At 38.9% G+C, this 22,243-nt stretch overlaps 1 protein-coding gene and 1 long non-coding RNA gene across 2 annotated transcripts; one reads left to right on the top strand and one right to left on the bottom strand.

The window, feature by feature from the left end:
- The first annotated feature begins 749 nt into the window (after window positions 1–749).
- LOC110047216 (uncharacterized) lies at window positions 750–2,379 on the top strand. Its single transcript, XR_016203922.1, has 2 exons — window positions 750–1,481; window positions 1,899–2,379. It is a non-coding gene; the product is annotated as an uncharacterized LOC110047216 (long non-coding RNA).
- A 4,263-nt stretch (window positions 2,380–6,642) lies between these two features.
- LOC110047178 (uncharacterized) lies at window positions 6,643–20,993 on the bottom strand. The gene is made up of 4 exons (XM_020752925.2): window positions 20,658–20,993; window positions 20,491–20,547; window positions 11,475–11,810; window positions 6,643–10,618 (listed from the first exon to the last, which is right to left on the bottom strand). Exons 1-4 carry the CDS (start codon window positions 20,832–20,834, stop codon window positions 9,455–9,457), a joined length of 1,734 nt encoding a protein of 577 aa, XP_020608584.2. The 5' UTR covers window positions 20,835–20,993; the 3' UTR covers window positions 6,643–9,454.
- Window positions 20,994–22,243: the final 1,250 nt, after the last annotated feature.

Here is a 22,243-nt window from a genome sequence, read left to right as displayed (position 1 = left end):
TATTGAGGTCAGGACACCGTGTGTTCGCTTTCATGATATACATATTTTGTGAAACACAGTTTTCGTTGTCCAGCCACCACTTGACCTAAAAACTGTTTCTTAGTTGCAATTCAATTTATTCATTTTGATCAGGTTCCCATTTCTTTGTTAGGTGGTATGGTATCAAGTCTCAAGTCCAGTTCAAGGTATTAATTGCCATGTACAAACATGAAATATTGAATCCTCGTTGACGCCGAAATCTCCAAACAATTAGGAAAAACTATTTAGAGGAAAGTTAACTGACAATCCAGAGCAACCAAAAGAAAAAAACTGTTCACCACATTCAAAGGCTAATCGAGTAATCTGCAATTAAAAATTGTGCTCATAAATGTTGATTGAGGTTAAAGGGGATCCTGAGATCAGCTTGGTACAGCAGTGTTTTGTCACAGCCTGAAATAAACCGGGGAAAATACTGCAACGGGACTTTACCATCGCAATGCTGAGCAAGCACACGATTCAAAATTAAACACAGCTCTCTACATAAGGTCAGTGAAATAAGTCTTTTTCAATAACAATTTTCGTCAGTATTTTCACTTTATATTACATGGTATTATAATGTTCAAGACAATAATCCTATCAGGAAGTAAATTGAAATAAACTTGGACCTTTTTACATCCAAAATCAATGTTTGAGGGCCGACAACATTTTTGATGAGGCTGTAGTTTTCCCTTTGTTTGCCTGAATACCAAAGGTTTTCTTGACAAGAAACACAAACAACATGTTCAAAGATCACGTCAAAAATAAAGAGTAGGTGCCGTGAATTTTACGATGAAAACAACAGAAAAATAAACGAAGCAATAATATTAACCGCGTAATCCCTTTTGACACCACATGATCATGAGGTGGCATGAAAAGAATGTCGGCTTTGAGTACTGCCGTGCAATTCATGCGCTTCATTTCAAGACCAGTCAGATCAAACGGTAAAAGCTCTTTTATTTCAATCAATTGTTATTTTCAACCCCGGCCCCGCGTTTTCCACCTAGCCTTTCTTTGGTATGTAGCTTTCTTGCGCCAATTTTTGCTATGTTGTATAGCGATGACACAACATTTAACACAGTCACTCCCAAGAAGCCTTATCAATAAGCGGAAACTACCATAACCAAGGTGTTGAGCGAAACGGAAACAACGCAGGTATTCTAGTCACGTCTTTCACCGCAAAGCCGGAAATACGCCAAGACCTTGAGAGACTATTTTATTACGTTCGTTTGTGAGGCAAATAAATTATGTCATATCAAAGTGTTTGTCCTTTTTTTTTCGAGGAACGAATCAGTGCCTGGGAAAAAGATTTCTGGTCAACTTTGCTTTGCGAATTAGTACCACTGCACATACGGTCCCTGATATCAGTTTTTGTTCAAAGAGAAGAGATTTTGAATGTTTAAAGTTTTTTATCTTCTAAAATCCCACGGCCGCCTCTTCGATTCTTAGAGGATGTGACAAACAAGGTATTTATTTATTCATTCGTAAAACAGTTAATCTGACTGAAGACACATAAATGAATTGAAAATAAAGTTTCTGTTTAGCAGTGCAAACAAACTTGACCATGTTGCAAGATAAAGGTGTAACATAGTAATACCATGTAACATAGTAATATTTACAGTGATGGGAAACCCTTGTGAATTAAAATATATAAAGATATAAATAAATACATAGGCTTGACATGAACTGTCACCATATCATTCTAAGCTGTTCCAAAATAACAAAAAAAATAAACTATCAGATTGTCATGATACTGTAACTATGCCAGTGAAACTTCACGCAAACTGATTTGCACTGTTTTTGAGATACTTTTCCTGATTACTTTTATACAGTGGATGTCACCGCTGAACTTGGCATCATCTTGTTTCTCTTGTTTGTCTCAGGCCGTACGTATACATGTGACGGAAATGAAATGACTGAATCGTCGATGGAAGAATTTTATTCAAGTTGGATCTTGGAGCTTTAAAAGTATGGAACTGTAATAGCTTTTCTAGCAAAACCTATAATTGTTGTTATCAAAACCATTCGGAACTCCTATCACCAATACAATGGAGAAACCCCCAGTAAGGGCGGGACCCAAAGGAACAAATAAATAAAATTGTTTTCCTCTTCTACGCCGATCATTAACACGAATAGGGATTGTACGTTTATAGATAGGCATTTATTATTACACTTAGAAACAACATACCAACGATTTAACACGGTTGAAATAGTTCAACTATCTAGCAAGAGAATCTAGTTAATCACTATATTCAGATCGTCAAACAAACATGCATGTGACGCTTGTAAAGATCTATATAGACCATTCTTAAACGTAACTTACTTATTATCGAAAAAAATGGCAACTAAAGATACATCCAGCAAGGTGTGGCTAATGTTTGTTTTAGATGGGCCTGTGATAATAGGTTTTTGGCGTGGGAAAAAAAAACTTTCATGAGCCTAAGGGAACTCGTTGGTCGCGTGAAGGTCGGAATCTGATACAGCGGATAAAAACTCTTCGGAGACCACTAAAGAATAGATTAGAACAGACAGAACTAGGCTTCAGCAGTTGACTTAAATCCAAAACCAAAACGTGACCCAACTGACGTAACGCAGGGCTAGATAGTGGTAATTGGCGTTTCAGCCTGTCCAAGCAGTCAGTCAGTTAACCGAATTGAATGTTTGAATTCCATCATTTGCAAGTGGGGCAGTCTGTTTTACTGTACAGAAATATTAAGGTGATTTCCGCAGAACATTCGAGCAATAATGGCAAAAATGAAGTTACCAAAAAAACCTCATGGCATGGTAATATTTTGAATACAATTAAGAAGAACTTATCGAGAAGCTGACCCCGTGAGGGGAAATTGAACTTGAAGTTATCCATATAAAAACAGACGTTTCGCGTTTGTTAAAACACAATAACACAAGCTTTAAGCATTCTGACGTGGTTTGACATTAAAGGCTTTCTCGAGAACGTTTGAGAATTTTATCGCGGGGTCACTTAGGGCAATGAACAAAAGTAAGTTGCTTTAAATAGCATTCCCAAAGTTACCGTACTGTGGTGTACGGGTAGATTTTTAGTAAATAATTTTTGCACCCATTGCTCGAACTTTGAGCGGATCCATCTTAACTACTTACAACTTCAGGTAGTTCTCACTGTTGCATGTAAATACTGATAGACAGGTGGTTACCATGGTTACCTACGGTAAGGCAGTAGAAGGCCTTATCACAAATCGGCTACGCCAAGAGGAAATCAACTGAAAAGTTTGTACCATTCGGTACAGAAACAATTCACACCCGTGCGATTCACTGCTCTTTATTCTCAAATATGCCGTAAAAAGCTACAGTTCGATTGCTGCAACCAGTGCAATTTCTACCAGGGGTATCGAACGGTCTTTGAGAGCATTTGTGAGCATGCGAGCAGTGCCTTTATTTTTGCGAGCAGGAGCAGTATGATCAAATTTGTCCTGCGAGCAGCGAGCACTTTTAGAAAATACAGAACGCGAGCAGCGAGCACCTTGTAAACTTTCCGCCAGCTGAAATCTCTCTTTCACTTGTCACGTTGCGCCAAGAAATTTGGCTGACACCTCCAAAATAGGACAATAGGCGCAAAGGTAGGTAACCATTCTCAGCAGTTTACATCAGCAGCCAGTTATGCCTTGTTTTATGCCAAGTTACTTCGTGATGTAGCTTCACGTGAGTCAGTGGGTGGACGTTCAAGGAGATATAAACCTTTCTATAACCCGACGTTGTGAACACACCACGAGAAGAAGCTAAAAGCTACCAGTCCAACCCTAACCCTAAGGATTCACGAAATTTCCAGCAATCGAGCACATTTTAAGAAGAATCCAAGCATTCGAGTAGTTCAAAAATTTTGCGAGCACGAGCAAACGAGCACTCATCTTATTTTTGTGAGCAATTCGAGCAAAGACAAAATTTTGCGAGCACTTTTTTAATTGACTGGAACCATTCGATACCCCTTCTACCCCTTCTTTGCTGTTTTTTTTTAACTATTTTTACCCCCATCCTTAAGAATGAGGAAAAATTTGCGTAAAAGTGCACTTTGAAGCCGCTGTTACTCGTCGCCTACTCTAAGAAGATCTTGCAACAAAATACACGACGCTATCCATGGTGTACCATAAGGCTCTGTAAACGTTCAGAGGCCAAACGTTTCGGGCGGTTTATTTTCAGATAAGTGCCTGACCAAAATTGAATCTGTGTACATCTGAAATTTTAAGGCTTTAGTGTATTTGATATTGTGCCACTGTTGTATGTGTTCCATGAGCTGTGTCACTTTATTTCCTTTTGAATAACGAGTGATCGGTATCCGACTGACAACTCCGACATGATGGGTTTAAACCAAGAGAAAATGCAAGACTTAAGAAATCTACGGGGTGTGTGGGTTCTAACAGTAAGTCGAGCCAAGTTGAATACACTCGAAGCTTCCTTCTGTACATAAAATGTTATATATTAATCAGTCATTACAATACCTACTTATATAGTTTCAGTTATGCGAACACTGAATTGTTTTGGCCGAGGAATGCTCTCTTGAGTCAACAAGTGGAGCGTCTTGCAAACTAAGTGTGAAAGAATGTTTGTAATACCAGTTACTGGTAAATAAACAGTTTAGAAATGAAAATGGCGTAAAAAGTTATCAATGTCACTGCGCAAATCACGACTGCTAAGGCCGGCGGAGTATTTAGTCCGCTCTCAGTATCGTCACTTAAACATTTTCTGTGTATCTCGACAGTTTTCGTCATAAGCGTCACGTGCAATTTTAGGGAGTCGAAAACGCACGTTTGCGAAAGCTTTTGTTTTAGTGTATGACGGTTTGATCTGCGGAATGCGTGGTAACGTTCAAAATTGTGGTAACATCATGATTTAACCTTTAATTACGTGAACATCGATTTCCGGCAAGTAAGCCTTATAATGTGCTCATTACAAAACACTTTCAATATTGAATCTATAAACATGTATTTCCCGAGATCTATAATATTTGATTATACTGTCAGGCTAGCTTACAGTGTTTCCACAAATCAAGTTTGCAGATTGGTTTACACCTTTGAATTAACTGAAGATAACAAAGGAGCTTAGACAAAGAAGCAGATCAAAGGCTACAAGTACCAATAACCATTTTCTATTATCACGCCTGCTACTTAAGCTGTATAGGCCGGCAACTATACGCGCTGGAATTGTAGTATAAGGTTAATGACTTCACGCGGGCAAGAATGTTACTTAGTGGACACCGGCTGCACTTTTGTGGTTTTGGGTGGGATTAGTTAGTGGGTCACGTTTTGTGACGCTTTGTGCTTCCTCGGAGACCGAGAACGGAAAAAAGACCAATAGCTTTCATTTTTTGGTGAAAGGAAAAAAAAGGAAACCCTTCATCGCCTTACAGTTCTAGGAAAAAAATAGACCGCTCTCTTTACGTAAAACTATCGTTGTAGTGGTTTACCCCCACATTGGGTGACTTCGTGACGTTCAATTGATCTTGACGAATCACGCATCACAGACATTTTTTCACCCTTCGCGATAAATAACCCAAATCACGCGTCGCAAAGAGAGTAGAGATTATCAGCGCTGAACTCCTGGCTGTCGTGTTTCACGTCCACCGACAGTCAATGTAAAGGTTTTGAAGCGAATCCAAGAAGTTCCAGCCCTGACGTTTTACTCGGTTGGGTGGGCTCCAAGCGAACGACACGTGCTCTGATCAGTTTTATGTTGGCGTTTATTATTCGCACCAAAAACACTGTCATCTATCTAATCGCCTGTTGTTTTTAACCGACCCTCTTAACCGTCTGGCGGATATTTTTAATTTAGTATTTAACAACAGAAACAGAAGTGACCATGCAATCTAAATAGCATCTGCTCTGCTAGGGCCGACGGTCACGTGGCCTATCTTCCTGTAAAGTGGGTTACAACACGTAGAATACATACCAGAAGCAGGAGATTAATATCAGAAAAATGCAAGGCAAGGTTATGTTTTGCTTCTCTTTCAGAAATAACCTGAATGTATGAACATGTTGTCCATCAACCTTACTAATTTTCCCACGTCCTTTTCAATTCTGGGAGACATTCGTGGAACGTGCCACGGAAAGGCTAAAAAGATTGCAGAGGAAGTTCCATGATGAAAAACTTTTGGGGCCTTCTGTCACAACAAGACGAGACAAGTTGTATGCATGCAAAGTAGAAGTCTTCTGTAGTCTCCCTGTATCTTGTAAGAACAACTGCCTCGCGCAACAGATAGGGCAATTTTTCTCAGTATAACTTAGACGTTAGTGTCACGGGGGAGAACAAATGCCGAAGTCATATAAACGCCCGTAGAATTGCTCTCCGTAATCACAGTACAGTTGTAGGACTTGAATGAATGACACGTATCATGCATGCTTTGCACTTTGCATCCGACTGGCCGAAACGGCTTCATCGACTTAGTATGACTTGGCCGGTTTCATGTTATCTGATGAACGCGTGGCTATTTTGTGAGCTCAATACACAGAGAAATGAAAACAATTGTTCTCAATATGTAGGCCTCAAAACTACTCACACGAAATGTAAACCATGTCTAATCTAATATTTTTAAGTCTTATAAGTTTATACAAAAGAGAATAAAGTTAATTATCTTATTTAAAGAAAATGTAACGATTAGCAAACGGTAACCTTCAATGCTTCTTTAATGTTTCGTATTTTTTGCTAGTAAAGGTTCGGTAATACGAACATTTTTCTTCAACTTTTCTCGCAACATTGTCGAATTGCAAGTTGCAACCCTCTGTTGCACGTATTACCACGTTTGTGACCAACTTGTCTCGCAGCAAAATACAGTGTTGCAAGTCTGCGGAATTCTACACGTATAACTGGTCAGTCGTGTGTAAATAAAGATGGCTCCTTCTTTCATATAATTTAGCGTTTCGACGAACTTCCACTTCGACTTCTGGCCGTCATTTTATTCTTAATTTTCAGTGCCAGCGAAGTTCTCTCAGCATGAAGCTCAGTGTCGTTTCAGATAGCTAGGCGAAAAGTTGTATTTTTGCGACAGTTCTTCCAAGCGTTTTGCCTTTTCTGTTGCTTGTTTTGAAGGGACAAACGAGGTGTCCGGAATAAGACTATGATAGCCCTCGAGGTCTTTGTACAGGGCAAATTTATGACTTTCTGAGAGTTACTGGTCTACTTCGAATTCAGGCTCGTCTTCACCGTCCGCCATGTTTTTTTTATTTCCCCCGCTTCGTGACAGCCAATTACAAGCGTTGAATTCAAATTTGCTGCGAAACAAGTTGTAGCTTCAGTGGTAATACGAAGCAGCAAATCTAAAATTTGTTGCAGAAAGTAGAACTCGAGTCTACTTTGTGTAACATGTTGCCTCAACCTGCAATACTGTATTTTGCTGCGAGACAAGTTGGTCACAAACGTGGTAATACGCGCAACAGAGGGTTTCAACTTGCAATGCAACAATGTAGTACTAATTTCTTTGTTCGTTTGTTTTAAACTTATGTTTCTGTTGCTTGTATACTTTAAGGTAAAAATATAAGGGAATGTAACTTTCTCGCCGCCTTATAACGAGAGAATTACCTTGACAATAACATGACATAACGCACAAATTAAAGTCCAACTGGACCAATATTTTAACGACAGCAGTCACTATAAATAGATGAATCTTCTGCTTATCATTCGGTTTTAAGCGACGAACAATTCACCCTTTTCAAAGACATTCGATGCCCCGGCACTTTTGATAAAAATCTTAAATCAGAACTACTCAACTACTATATTTTACATTGATTCAGGTACACCTTGCCCCCACCTTTTCAAAGTATGATTTATACTATCCGCCGGAGAAATCACCATTCAGTGTAGCGCAGATTGAGGCCCAATTAGGGGTTTTCGGGATACGAGATATTCAGGCAAAAATTGAACGGGACACGGTATCTTTTGGACAAAAAAATAATAGGCTATGGGATACATGTATTTGGATGAGATAAACACTGGTTATGTAATGCTTTCGAGTGGTATACCATGGAATATCTCACGAGTCACTTGTATTTTCTTGGTATACGAGAGAGCGTTGTATAACCATTTTATACCATGCCATATAAAATACAGTGGCCAACAGAATCATTGCGACACACGCATGGCGCATGATGGGAAGGTTGGGTGTATTAATACCGTCGATTATACAACGGCTATCCTGTATTCTGATTGGCTGTATTTCCTTTGCCTGCATAGCATGGTATAAAACGGAATATCGAGTGGGAAAATCGTTTATTTTTGTTTGCAACTGGAATCAACGCGATCGGGTATATTTGGGCAAAACATTAACGGGATGCGGGACACTCATATTCCCCCAATGGGGCCTCTAGATTTTTTTTGTTGTTGTTAACACTTCTCTACTGCATAGTCATTTATCCAGTGGATAGTGTTACTCTTTGAACAACTGGCTCTTAAGCTTGTCAAGCAGATTAACATTTTCGGAACAAAATATAAACGACGGTAACTCAAATATTTTTAATTAAGAAATCAGAATGTGTTAAATAATTGGTACGATTCTATTCACTCCAGTCTGGGGAACTACCGGATATCCTCCTCGAACTACCCACAAGTTTCCAATTCTCCTTGTCCAACCAAAATAACACGAAGCAATATCTGTACACGCCAAATTGCTTGCACTTTTTACGGGTGGACAATTTAACTTTTGAGGGGTGGGGTGGGGAAGGAGGGAAGGGGTGGAGGATTTTGAAAAAAAAAAAAAACCCTGCAAGCATACTTAGACCAAAAATTCAAATTCATGCACACAACTGTTGCACCCCCCCCCCCCAACCCCCCAAGAAAAGAAATCAACAACAACATTCATGCACATTCAGTGAGCAAAAAAAAAAACGTTACGCGAAGAAAAAATTTCAACTCGTCCCGGGAAAAAATTTTGTAGTGTATCAAAGTGTTAACAAAAATTCGCACCTGTACCAAATCACCCACTCCCCCGTCAAAAGTCAAATGGACAACCCTTCATTAAGGAAGCCAGGCTGTCTAATTACAGTAGTTCCCTGACTGGAGTATTGAATTGAATACGATGTGAAGACGTTTAGAGTCTTTTGCAGACCAGGAAAAACACAAAATCACGTGCAAACATGTTGCAAACATGCTATACATGCGAAAAAAAGCCAAGCCATTCTCTTTTTCTGGCTTTCTTCAGCTGTGATCTCTTTATATTTTGTTTATGTATAGATATATATATGTATATTTATATTATATATTACTAATGTAATAAAAAATCTACTGAAGCACCCTTTGAGGTGCAAGGAACCTTCAGTTCTACCGAAAATTTGTTCAATACAGATATCTCGTTATTCACAAAGGAAAAAAAAACTGCTGAAACTACAGTTCCAGAGCAACAAAAGACGGACTTTATTTCTTTCTCAGTCAATGTAAGAGATGGGAAATTGCGGGATAAAAACTCACCCGCCGCTGTGTTCATTTATACTATCGTTTCCTTGCCCTGTGTCACTGACGATTCAGGGCCACAATTCTGTGGCGAGTCTACCAATTCACAGTTAAGATACCTTTTTCCCTTGTGTTTAGGAATATTGTGTACGTGCCTTCTTCGCCTATGTTTACTTCTCTCTCTCCTTTGTTCACTGTGTCTGCTGCCCTGCAGAGCTATCAGCGCTTCGCCTTTGTGTGTAGTTCCTCTTCCTAAACGATGATGGGAGTTTCTTGTGTTGAAGTAACTATCTGTACTGGAAGGCTTGTGCGGTTCATCAGCTGGCACTCGCATGTTAGGAGGAGGTCTAATAACCTCAAATGAATTTACATAGATGGAGCTTTCCCCCAAAGATCTACTCCGTGTACGGAGAGATAGGATGGTGGTCCCTCTGGCGGGAGAGCCAGAGGTTGTCCTAACAGGACGGCTATTCACTATGTCTCTTGTTGCTACCTCTTGTATTAATCCAAGTGACGATGTTCTCTTCCTCGAACCTGTGGAAGCTTTAACCAGTTCAGACAATTCGGCTTGTATTCTGGACGTTGAGCACGTTGGGCGATGTACTTTTAAAGGAATGGCTCTACTTATAACCATGCTGTGATCATGTGAGTCAGTGATATCTGTTTGGAGGCGTTCTCGAGCAGAAGAGACTCTGTCATTAGAGTTAGACGACAGGTCAGATGAACCACTGGCTGAGAGAAGGTCTATACTGCCCACAGCAGAGTTAGAATGGGCGTCCCCTGAAGGACTGTCACTTTCCAGGTACATAACCCCACTAGGCGTACCACAGGTGGTGGACGGAGGAGCTTGCAATTCAAGATCTTGATCATGATTTTCAGCCTGCAAGTGAACCTCAGTTTCTTGACAAGAAGTAAAATGAGTTTGACTGGTTGAAGACTCAGGAGAAGACAAAGAGTATTGAGACTCTGTCATGGATGGGTTCTGTGATGAGTAAGGGGGAGGCAAGTCTGTGGGATCAAACACCGGTGGTGGTACTATACACGATGATATGCCATAATCCTGAAAGTTTTCAACTGAGTGATATACTGGAGGTGCGTATGGTGGCAGTATGGTCAGGTCTGTGGGATATGGTGCCCACGTGTAGCACTCTTGGTTTCTAGGATGCGACCTTCTGGAGCTATGGCGGCCACAAAGCCCCTAAAAAGAGGGAAAGAAAGGAACGAATCCATAGGTGTAGCATAAGCTCTCAAAGATAAGCCCCAGCACTTGAAATAAGCACCCGAATCCCAGACCCCTTTCCGTCCAATAGTAATAACCTTCCGCCACATATGAGCATCAAGGTCATAGCCCTGCATTTAGATTAAAGTCTTAAGAAAGACACTTTTTTAGTTATAGGCTCTATTTGGTAGACATTTTTTTGCATTTAAACGGGAAATATTGTTTTCTTTCATGTCCTTATGAGAAGGAAGTTTCACCGGCATGCAGCATTCTAATAATAAGGCAGCTAAAAGTTTTCTCAAAAGATCTATTTAATACAAATGCTATGAAACACAAAAATTCTTTCCACAACAAAAACAGCCATGCAACAAGCTCTTACCCAGACAAACAGCCTTATGAACATGATTTAGGATTTTTGTTTTTGTTTTTGGTTGTTACACTAACTTTACATGAACCCAGGGCTTATATTTGTACAAAAGGCTTGTTTGGGTTATCGTAGGATAGGTTTATACCAGCTGTCTTAATATTTAACTTCAGCTGATCTATTTTTTGCAGTATAAATAAAGTAGTTATTACTATTATTATCATCATCATCATCATCATTATTATTATTATTATTATTAGTGTCACATTCAAAATTGTAGGTGCTTACAAGCATATTTCATAATAATATGTAATACAAATATGTATACATGTAATACAAATATAGTCAAATTAAAGGGAGTTTTGTTTTTCTTATCTTTGTACACATTGCCCCTCTCAGAAACTTAGGACCCACTCTAAACAATGCATAGGTAAGACGTTGCACTTTTGAACTAGACTAAGAAACTAGTACCTGATTTCTGCTTGTTTCACGTGCAACTGCAGTACATCCTAGTATAGTTGCAATAAAACACAGCAAGCTTCCAAATATGGTTAGAACGCAAAGCCCATACATTAAACCAGTGAGCAAGCCTGTTACGATACTACAGTCCTCCACGTCTTCAAACTCTATTACACCCACACTCTGCCTACATGCCATAACTGAGTCACAGCATTTGCAGGTCTGTCCAGAGATGCCTTTTTCACACATAACAAGTGACTTCAACAGCTCTCCAGCATCTCCTGTCAGAATTGTGCCAATCATCTGCAGGACCACGCATACTGCTGAGAAGAACGTGAACAAGCTCATCTGCAACAACAACAAAGTCACCGATTACGAAACTCATGGGCAAAGTTCAATTCATGTCACACTTAAAATGAACAATAACTGAAGGTGGTTAACTACAACGAGGGGTGTAAGGTGGTCCATTTGACTTTTGAGGGGTGTGGATGATTCGGTACAGCCAGCACCCCCTCCCCCCACCCCCTCAAAAGTCGAATGGTCCATCCCCAATTTTTTATTTGTGTCAACATAATATGGGGTTCATGGAATATTTCAACTCCACTTGAATGGGTCTTAGGAGAACATTGAAGATCCAGAGAGAGAGACATAACAACAGCCACAAGAATAGGAGAATTGTATTTAAAATGGAAAGCCCTCTGTTGTATTACTCTGAAACCCCAGGGGGGTACTCCCAGAAAAATTGGGTGGGGTGTGGTGTGTGGCCTGCTTCCCAAAACTCTTACCCTATTTAAGACCAAAATCTGCAATTTTCCCTAGTCTTTTTATGACCTGACCAAAAATTTGATACCCTATTTAAAACTAAGGAGGCACAGTTGCTTCATGGTTAGTGCACTTGTCTCCAGATCAAGTGATCCAGTTCAAGCCCTGGCTGGGGACATTGAGTTGTGTTCTTGGGCAAGACACTTAACTCTCACAGTGCCTCTCTCCACCCAGGTGTATAAATGGGTACTGACGAGCTTAATCAATGCTTCAGGGTTATCCTGTGATGGACTAGCATCCCATCCAGGGGGGAGTAGAAATACTCCTAGTCACTTCATGCTACAGAAACCGGCATAAGCTTCGGCCTGATGGGCCACATGGCTCGTATCCAGACTTTTTTAAGACCTGACCATTATATCAATACCGTTTTACCATTATATCAATACCGTTTTAGAACTGCCCGATAATTAGTTCCCTAGTTCAGACTGATGTTAAAGGCATATTTGTGAAGGGCTTTTAATGATCATGGTCTTATCTATAATGATGCAAAACGTAGCTTCATCTAAAAAGAACATACCCAATTCAAGGCTAGAGAGTAAAAACCATGCCCTATTTGTGACCAAAATGGCCCAAATAGATACCCTATTTGTGACCAAAATGGCACCCTGAGGAACAATGCTTCTCATAGTACTGACATCAATTTTCACAATAGGACAGGTTTTTGATAGCCAGCTAACAGAGGGCCTTAAAATCTTGCAAAGCATTCATGCCTGAAAGATTTCAAGGGAAAAACTGGAAAAGGGAAACAGGCTTTAAAGCTTGGAATTTGTCCCCATTCAAAGGCCAACAAATTTGCAAAAGAGACTGAGTGAGAAAGAACAAGGAGAATAACAAACAAATGGGGAAAACCAGAAAACCTAAACTGGTTTTGCAGGGTTGCCACCCACCAGAACAAAAAAAAATCTCAGACTTTTCCCTGACTTTTCACTGACTGTGAAGCAATTTTCACTGACCCTACAGAATGACTATTCTGGCCATGAACCAACAAAAATAAGGATGGCTCAGATAGTTTTTGAAACAAATTACCTTGTCTAAACACAAATTAACACCTAATAAAATAATTTGCGGCAACCTTAAGATAAAATTCCCTGACTTTTCACTGACTTTGAATGGAGATTTAGAAACTCCCTGACCTGATACAAAACTCCCTGACTTTTCCCTGACCTTGAGTACAATCTAATTTTCCCAAGTTCTTAGGCCTTCCGAAATTTCACTGATGTTGAGGTTTGTCTTTTCAACGACCAACTAACAAAACCAATGCATTTGCTCTTAAAGAGAAAACTTGTAGAGCTAGGACTACGTTGACCACAGTTTATTGCATGAGTGAGATGTAAGGCATACAATGAAATGGTTCACATGTGCTGAATGTTCAACCCTGTACAGGCTTCTCAAAAATTTTTTCTTTGTGCACATGCCCCAACAAAAACAGAACAACTGACTCAACATGGAGGGAAATGTTAGTTCTCAATTAAGATTAGTGTTTTGAGGGTTCAGCTTCAATCTGCCAAGATAACAGCCAGAAAATAGCTATCTGTAGCATTTAGTCACTTGTAGGGTCAATGTTTGATGGAAAAGCAAAATAACACTCCAAACCAGTTGATGTTCAAACCAATGTTTTTGAAAATAAGACGGAGCAATTTCTCTGAGATTTTCACTCAAGGTTATTCATTTTCACAAGGTAATACCATTTCGTGGAGTCTTGACGACATAGTCTTCAATACCATTTTCAAGTAGTTTTAGTTTTGTTGTATTTTGACACCCTGAAACTTCACCTGCAGTTTTCTCAAAAACAGTCCCATAAATTACTAAGACAACTGTCTTGACATTGTATATATTCCAATAATATCAATGTAAAATGGGGTATGATGTCATTATGCTGCTATGGTTACTCAGATCTTAGCGAAATGTCTCTCATTTGATACTTTCATCTTTCCTACTACACCGTCCAGTAATATTCAATTTTCTGTTGGATTATGGTGGTGCTCTAGTCACTCAAGTTGAACACTGTTCCACTTAAAAAAATCTAGTCCACTAGTGGTACCAGAACTGACTGAAGTCTCCACTGGTGCCAGCAGTATAACATTGCAGGTTGCAGTCATTGCAGTAGGAAATACTGCAGAGGAGCTTACTGGCTAATAAAGCTTTAAGCTTTATGAGCCAGTTAAAATTGGCCTAGTCCAACGAAAAGTGTAGCTATCTGAACCAGTGCAGTTAAAAATAGATGATCTTGCCATAAATACATGGTTTCCCTCATGAAACTTGGTTTACTAGCAAGGTTAAGCACATGCCTCTGAATCCAAAGGTAGTCCTAGCTTGGGAGAATGTGAAATTTGTTGAACTTAGCCTTTGCACCTTTTATGGTGATTGATTCGGAGTGAGACTGTCCGGGGGTCTGTTGAGTCTGGCATTGGTAGGTCTTCAGAGAGAGGTAGTGTGGATCAGGGAGGTCAATCTCCCCGTCAGTTGTTGACAGCGCTGGGGAGGAATGTCCCCACGTCAGCATGTCAGAGTGTTGCATATTTTAAGCTGAGAAAGGTGAATGTTGTTGGATTTTTTGTGAGGGAAGACTGAATCATTGCTCGGTGCTTCCACATTACTGTTGCTACAGGGCCAGTAGTGATATAACAGTCATTCTAAGTCACACGTGAACGACCATTCTGAAAGTTAAATGAACATGAGGAGTTTTGTTTTCTATATTTGGGCATTGCCTTTTGTTTTTCCGAATTCAAAGTGGGAACTGCAGAGGTAATACTGTTCATTACTATTTTTGTTTTCTAAAGTCCAGGAAACTGCTTCAAAACCTCGATCGATATTCAAAACTTACTTGAAAGCGTACAACCAATCACCATGGTTTGAGGACTCTGTACTCGCTGATCTTCCATTGTGAGGACACCTAAACATTGATTTGTATTTTTCCTGTCTATTTTAAATCTCAAAGCAGTAATTTCTCCATGTTAGCCTTTGAAGTTTGTAGACGTGCCATTATTATTACCTACCACTCTAAAACCCAATTTCTCCATTTAGAAAACACATTTCTTAATGTAATTCTGGTGGTAAGGACCTCAGTTTATTATTTTAAAATTCTTAATTTAAGAAATAAATTCTTGAAGTAAGTAAAATTTCTCAATTTAAGAAATTACTTATAATAAGAACAAATATATAAATTTCTTGTTTTCAAAATCGTTTTTTCTTACTTTGAGACAGCATGGCTTAATTTTGATATTAAGAATTTTTTCCCTTATTTTGATGACCTTGTTGAAGAACTTAATTCTTAACACAAATATTTAAATTAAGATCTCAGTTCTTAATTTAAGAATACAACTACTTAAATTAAGGATACTAGTTTCTAATTTTAAAAATCCTGATTTTAGAGTGTACCACTTCCCAGCGGCCAAGAAAAAGTTTACGTGAGGTCGAGGCCATTTGTGCCACGTAGCCAGCCAGCCAGCCAGTCCAAGATGGCATCCAAACCCTGAAATCATCTGGCATTGCGGAAAATAAACCCACCTAAACCCGCTGGAATGACCCAATTAGTATGCGTTCCCCTTTTGTCGAACGCAACAAATATTTCAATTACACCTCTGACTTTCGTGACCCCCGTCACACCACTGAAACTCGTGCCTGGATTGGAAGATTTTGATCACAGGTTCAAGACACTGTTCATGTGTGACATAGAATGACTATAAGTTCAAATCCAAATTTGTCTGGGAAAAGACTAATATCTGATTTAGATGAATTGTGTGCAACTTCAGTAAGACAGCATAGTAGAATGCCACAGGCTAAAACTTGGCAGTCACCAGGTCACAAGTGACGACTTACAACTTCCCATGGTGACAAAACATTGAGGTTTCATTGCCCCATTCTTCCACACTTCTAGCCACCACTGAATCTCTCTACACCTTTTATAACATCTAGTCAGCCTACTTGCAGTGTCTTTCATGTCAGCTCTCAGTAGGTCTGGGCCTTCTTCAATACATTCTTAACCTCTTGTACTCAACATCTTCCTAAATCGATTATCTCAATCTCTTCCAGTTCTTCTATGTTGTCTTCCACTGGGTTTGTTGGGTCATCTCTTTTTTAATATTTCACTCATCAACTTCTGCAGTCTTTCTCTGCAGTCTTTCTCATGTTTAAATTTTACGCACCACTTCTTGGTCTTTCACGCCTACCTCTTGTCTCCTCCCTTTCCCAGTTATGGTTATGCTGTATAGTTCCTTGTTTCTACCATTCTCAGTATGACACAATAAAATCTCTTTTAACTGCCTCCAGAAACCAAACAAAGGGAATCACACCATTTCATTTCACTAGGGTCTTTCAGAAATATTGCATTTAAAATATGCTTCATACATGAGGACAGATGTAAATTATACTGTCAAATGGGGCAAAGATAAAAATCTCAATCCCTCAATCCCTACCAGAAGACTATTGGCAAGCTAGCTCCTTTACTACTTTCACGTGACATGTATACTCCATACAGTGAAAACTGGCAATGCTGAAGGTGTTACATTCATGAATTTCCGGGCATTGCCTTAAATATTCAAGTCACCACTCATCTGGTTACACACCACTTCCTGCAGCATGTTAGATGCATCTTACAACACAGCCCAAAGAAAATACACATGCAGATTGGTTAAAAAATGTGTCTCAATCACTTGATAGAACCACAGAACTAGCCATAATGATGGTGCGAGCAAACATAATTTCCATTTTGATGATAAAGTAAACAAGTTGTTTCCTTTTCTTCATCAAGCAATATTCCAAAAGAAATAAGAAACACCTCCTCCATGCAGAGTACTCCGTAAGCTCCGGCGACCGGCAAAATTTGCCGTCTAGTTGTCCTTGGTGCGCCGGCTACTCAAAGTAAATAAATTATGAATGATTTTTATTTTTAACAATGTGAGCCCATCTGTCAATTAAATTAAGCGTATGCAATATGTCTAATTTTCTTCTTAACAAATGTGTAGCGATTAAAAAAATACAACTCTTATAGCTGTAAGATAAGAGAAATCTGAAATCATTCGGGCCGCGAGAATTGCCACCAAAAACGTGATGTGGGCACCGAGCTGTGAAGAAGCACTGAAATATTTGACTTCCAGGTAAAGCTTGTTTTTTTCTGCTGAAAATGAAGCGAAAACCCAGCAATCGCTGTTCAGCGTCTGGGACAGATTGAAAAGAAATTATCGAGATGGCACAAACGAAGATAAGTTGTTTTCTTTCAAAAATATACAATTAAAATTAGTTCTTTTATCTCCAGTGAATATGCGTGTAATTTAATTAGTTCTTTAAACACAACAACATGCAACCCAGCGCTTGGCTCGCACATGGAGGATTTTCAAGAGCAAATAACTGCAACGTACTTGAAAAAAATTAATAAAAGAAGATTTCCTTCAACAAAAGAAACAAACTTTGCAAGATCTTACACAATCTTCAAACTCGGCAGCAGTGAGATGTTTGTGTAAATATTGAAAGTGAGATATAAAACTGGCGAGCTTGTCAGAGGAAGGAAGTATGAATAAATAAATGCACTTTTTCAAGGCTTCATTACAAAGCAAAACATTTGCAAAATATCTCAAGTTTAAGTTTAATAGTATTAATTTTATGACTTTTGAAATCATGACTGAAAAATCCAAAAAGTTGATGATGATCCGCACGCTTAATCAGAAGAAATTCTGAGCTTACATCCATGGGAAACTTCACAGGCTTGTGCTTGCAACAGTTACGAATAACAAGTTTCATCACATTCAATGAATTCCACCTCTAGCACTGTGTTAACGCCACTCAAAACTTGTCTTTTAACAAAATAAATGTAAAACCTCAATCTAGTACTTTTAATGCCAGCAAAACTCTTTTCTCGTTTGGGTTTCTGATCTGTTCTTACACACGATTGACCACAAGATAAGAACATTTTTGACATTTTTGATATTTTTTCACGAATTTGATATGGATGACAATGATTAAACTGTTCAACTAAGAAATATACATTATATTTTTCTCAGCAAAAGTTCTTTTCTTCAAGAAAAGAACTTAAAACCATGATTGCTCAAAATACACTGAAATGCACTTTTTAGAACCCCAGTTTCAAAATGCTCCTCCACGTGGCCTCAATAACTTTTTATCGGCATTGTCCACCACCTACTCAAAGTTATTCTCCCTTTCCTTCAAGTTTTCAGGAGAACCCTGTCCATGTTTCTGACTTATAGAGATACTTGCAGAAATTTGAGGACTCAAAAAAGCTGTGCAAACACTTGCCTGTCACCTCATGTTCCAACAGCGCAAGGTTCTTGTTCTCCCAAACTTCACTTGTGTTTGTATTAAACAATTAAAGTAGTCGCTCTCGATTTCTGTGCGTGATAGTTGATGAAGGGGCATATCACGCACAGAAATTGAGAGCGAATAATCTAATTGTTTTTAGAAGTATAAATCTGCTAGTTGTTGAAAACTTTATCTTCATCCTCTTCACGGACACTTCGAAAACACCAAGAAGCAGCAGTCATTTTGTTGACAAGGGCACACTGCTATGCTACTAAATATCTATCACAGAATAGTGAGTAGCGTAGAATCAGAGAACAGCATTTGTGATAGAACGCTAGTAGATTTATACTAAAACACAGAAACACCGTGCATGTTTTCTATTTCTTAATTGTACCAATAAAAATATGAATGAGCTGTCTGTGGAAAAGCGTCATTAGCAAATGTTATGAAAATGTAACATGAAGCCAATTTGCCCCTAAGTTTGGAAAAAAGTCATTCTGAATATTGAGCTATTCAGTTGAAGAACTTTTCAAAGATTGATGTAAAAAAATTTCCATTAATAAATTCATTTCTTGATCATTGTGGAATGCTTGACCAGTCTCACTCATATTTTCTGATAATCTCAGACTGGGCTGCACATATAGACTTTTTCATTTGTTATATAGGTATGTTTTTTACACCTTGAGATACTGTGCATAACATAACTGGTCTACAGCAAGAACTAAGGTCGAATATCACATATCTATGACATATCTATTTGCATGTGACGTAGAAAGAAGTAAAAAGTTATTTCCTCTATACTTAATATGTTGTGAATCTTTCAAGTTTCATAACTGGCCAATTCCTGTGCACTGCTAGCAACTTTTTTCCCTTTTTTTAACAACTCTTTCCAATATTCTCTACAACATAACAATGAAACCGTTATCACGTGTGTGACCTACATTAAACCCAAATACCACTCTTAACAATACTGCATTAGACTAACTCTCTCATGGTGTTAAACATTCTTACAAAAATGAACTCTTTCTTTTGGCACAAATATGAGATTTCATAACCTTTTTGTCCCTGTTTTTGAAAATCAAGGCTGTGTACAATTAAAATAGCAATTTTTAAGGGAAATACCACATTTCTCCCTTTTAAATTTACATAAAAAATATACCACAGGATTTAATTGCAAATTCAGCTGTGGATGTCTCAGCTGGATGAATGATGTATCGTCTGGTTTTGAGCAAGTTTTTGCATATTGCACAGACTGTATGACTATGAAAGGGAAAAAAAACCCTTTGTTTAAATTCGTACGTTTCCTACGAACAGAACTTTGCTATATGTTGGCTCTAGATTCAACGAGCGTAGGGTTACAATCTTCTTTGAAAAAAAATGACTTCTTTACCAGCGTTGAAACGCAAAGAACAGATTTCAGCGGAATAAAAATAAACCTAATTCTCACTGGAGTCGATACGTTAATTTGTCTGGAAAACTAAGGAAACCTGTTAGCGATTTAGAGCTCAGAAAAGTACTTACAGGAAATGTGTCGAAAATTTTCAGCTTTAGTTATCGGGCATTTTTGTCACAGGCTACTAAATCTACAGAGCGTTGACAGACAGTGTCGAAAACAACACAAGTTTCGCTGTCTGCATGCATGAGCAAACATAAATAGGGATGGAAAATAAATGTATTTTGCCTTGAACATCTAGACACGAAACCAGCAAAACTTTCCACCTGATTTTGACGCGAGAATATCCAGCGGATCACTTCGAAAAAGGTAATCCCGGCTCCGATGCAACCGAAAAAAGCGATGTCTGTACGTATATCAAAGTGAAAGCAAATATAGATCCGATCCGACCAGCGCCAAGATGTTACCGCAAGGCGATTTTTTAACGAAGTTGTTATTGTGCTGAAATCATTGAAAGTCCCCTTTTTAAGATTAGAAGTATTACATTTTAGACAAACTCACCGACATGACAGACGAATGCTTCCAAGCAATTATTCCTACACCTCCGCTGCAAAAAACCTATGAAAGAACACAGAAGCGACAAGTTTGTCAGTTCAAATCACGCCAACGCTCGCGCTGAACCCACAACAGTTCTGAAATTTAGTGAGGTGAGAAGAACTCAAGCCTACCGTGAATCCAGCCCAGTAAGGGCAAGCATTCCGTATTCTATTCGATGAAGTGAAGGCGAAGGCTACAAACGACAACGCAGTTAATGAGACGCCTAAAAGGATTTGAACAACACCAAATCCTAGCGTAGTTCGACGGATTTTCAACATTTGTTGAAATCGTGTATTCTGTGCTCTCATTTCGTGAAAGTGGTAGCTTCGACGGGACGTGGACGGTTTTGGGAAAGCATAGCACGAAACAAACGAAATAATTAATCCAGCCTCGGGCTAGAATGTTCAATAACTTTCGAATATGTCTCCACCATCTTTGTCCCAGACGATTAGCCGGAAGCCTCATTCTGATGTTCCGTCTGGTATGCGAGCTTCTCTCTATGGGGAGGTGGTGGCTGTTTATTGCTACGACGTACAGTCACACAGAAGGTTTTTCTAACTTCGTTTTATCTTTTCGTTTAGAACTCTAGCTAAAATCCTAAACAGTACACAAATGAAACTAGATCGTAACGCTCCAGTCTAATCATTAACCCAATACTTTAAGAAAAATCACCACCCCACCCTAGTCAGGATTGCGGCGATTTTGCGGTCAAGTTTCAGACAAACGTCAAAGCAGGAAGGTCACAAAAAGAGTTTCCACTTTCAAGGAAAAAAATTTAGTTATCATTGGTGATGTCTCCTGATGTCGCTAAGTATGTTACAGAAGTTGCCTAAGATGGAAAATTTTCTCGAGAAATCCAGTGGAACGAGATATTTTACTTTCGTGAGGCCGTCACTTGACGAATATTTATTTTAATGAAGACCCAACTGCGCTAGACTAAACACTAATGAACAAAGAAAGCACTATAAATTATTCATGACCTATACACCGGCCTTTTATTTTTTCACTCGTTTCTTATCTTGTTTTATTTGCGGTCTGCGAATTCATGATCGTCAAATTATGAGCGCCATCAGAGCACTTCGCTAAGTTTCGGGGAAATATCTGCCAAAAACGAGTCCAAAACGATATTTGGTGAGGAAAACTTGCATTGTCCTGCTTATTAAGACGCCATGTGTGTGTTTTTAGTTCTTTTTCTCTTGCGTGCTAATCATATTCCCCACATCCTGCCCCGTGTTTACCAATATTAAAACAATTTCATTCTAAGTGCGAGCTTTCTGAAAATACTTGGAACATTAAATTACCATGGATGCCTGCATGGGAAACAAGCATTAAACACACGATTGTAGCTAAACGAGAAAATCAGATCAGTTCGAGAGTCTTCGTGCAAGCAAAAGCTAAGAACTGACGACTTTTAAAGTTGAGATCTTTGTTGCTCTGATCGGATATATAATAGACTTCAGAAATCGAAATAATATATGTACCACCCGCAAATTTTACACCACTAGCCGAGGCTGTCTCGCTTCCTGTTATTTCTTGAAAGCAAAATATATCACTGAATTAAAAAGGGATTGAGAATTCCGTCAGCCAAAACTTCTTTTTCAGTTCAATAAAAGTAGAAATCAAGTTGGTTTGACAGAAAGCCCCCCTCCAAGCCCACGCCTAATGAAAGAAAAACCTCTCTAAAATTATATCAAGTAGCTTTTCACTTTCGAGTCAC

The sequence above is a fragment of the Orbicella faveolata genome, unplaced genomic scaffold (assembly GCF_042242905.1).
Source record: "Orbicella faveolata isolate gen_17 unplaced genomic scaffold, um_ofav_v1 contig_1, whole genome shotgun sequence".
Classification (NCBI taxonomy): Eukaryota; Metazoa; Cnidaria; class Anthozoa; order Scleractinia; family Merulinidae; genus Orbicella; species Orbicella faveolata.
This window is presented reverse-complemented; position numbering and strand designations above follow the sequence as displayed.

Excerpts from the sequence above, each read along its gene's own strand:
- LOC110047178 (XM_020752925.2), bottom strand. The coding sequence starts at position 20,834 with ATGAGAGCACAGAATACACGATTTCAACAAATGTTGAAAATCCGTCGA. Across the intron at positions 11,811-20,490 it reads AGCATTCGTCTGTCATGTCG|ATGAGCTTGTTCACGTTCTT; the intron begins GTGAGTTTGTCT and ends TTGTTGTTGCAG. Across the intron at positions 10,619-11,474 it reads GTGAAACAAGCAGAAATCAG|GGGCTTTGTGGCCGCCATAG; the intron begins GTACTAGTTTCT and ends CCCTCTTTTTAG.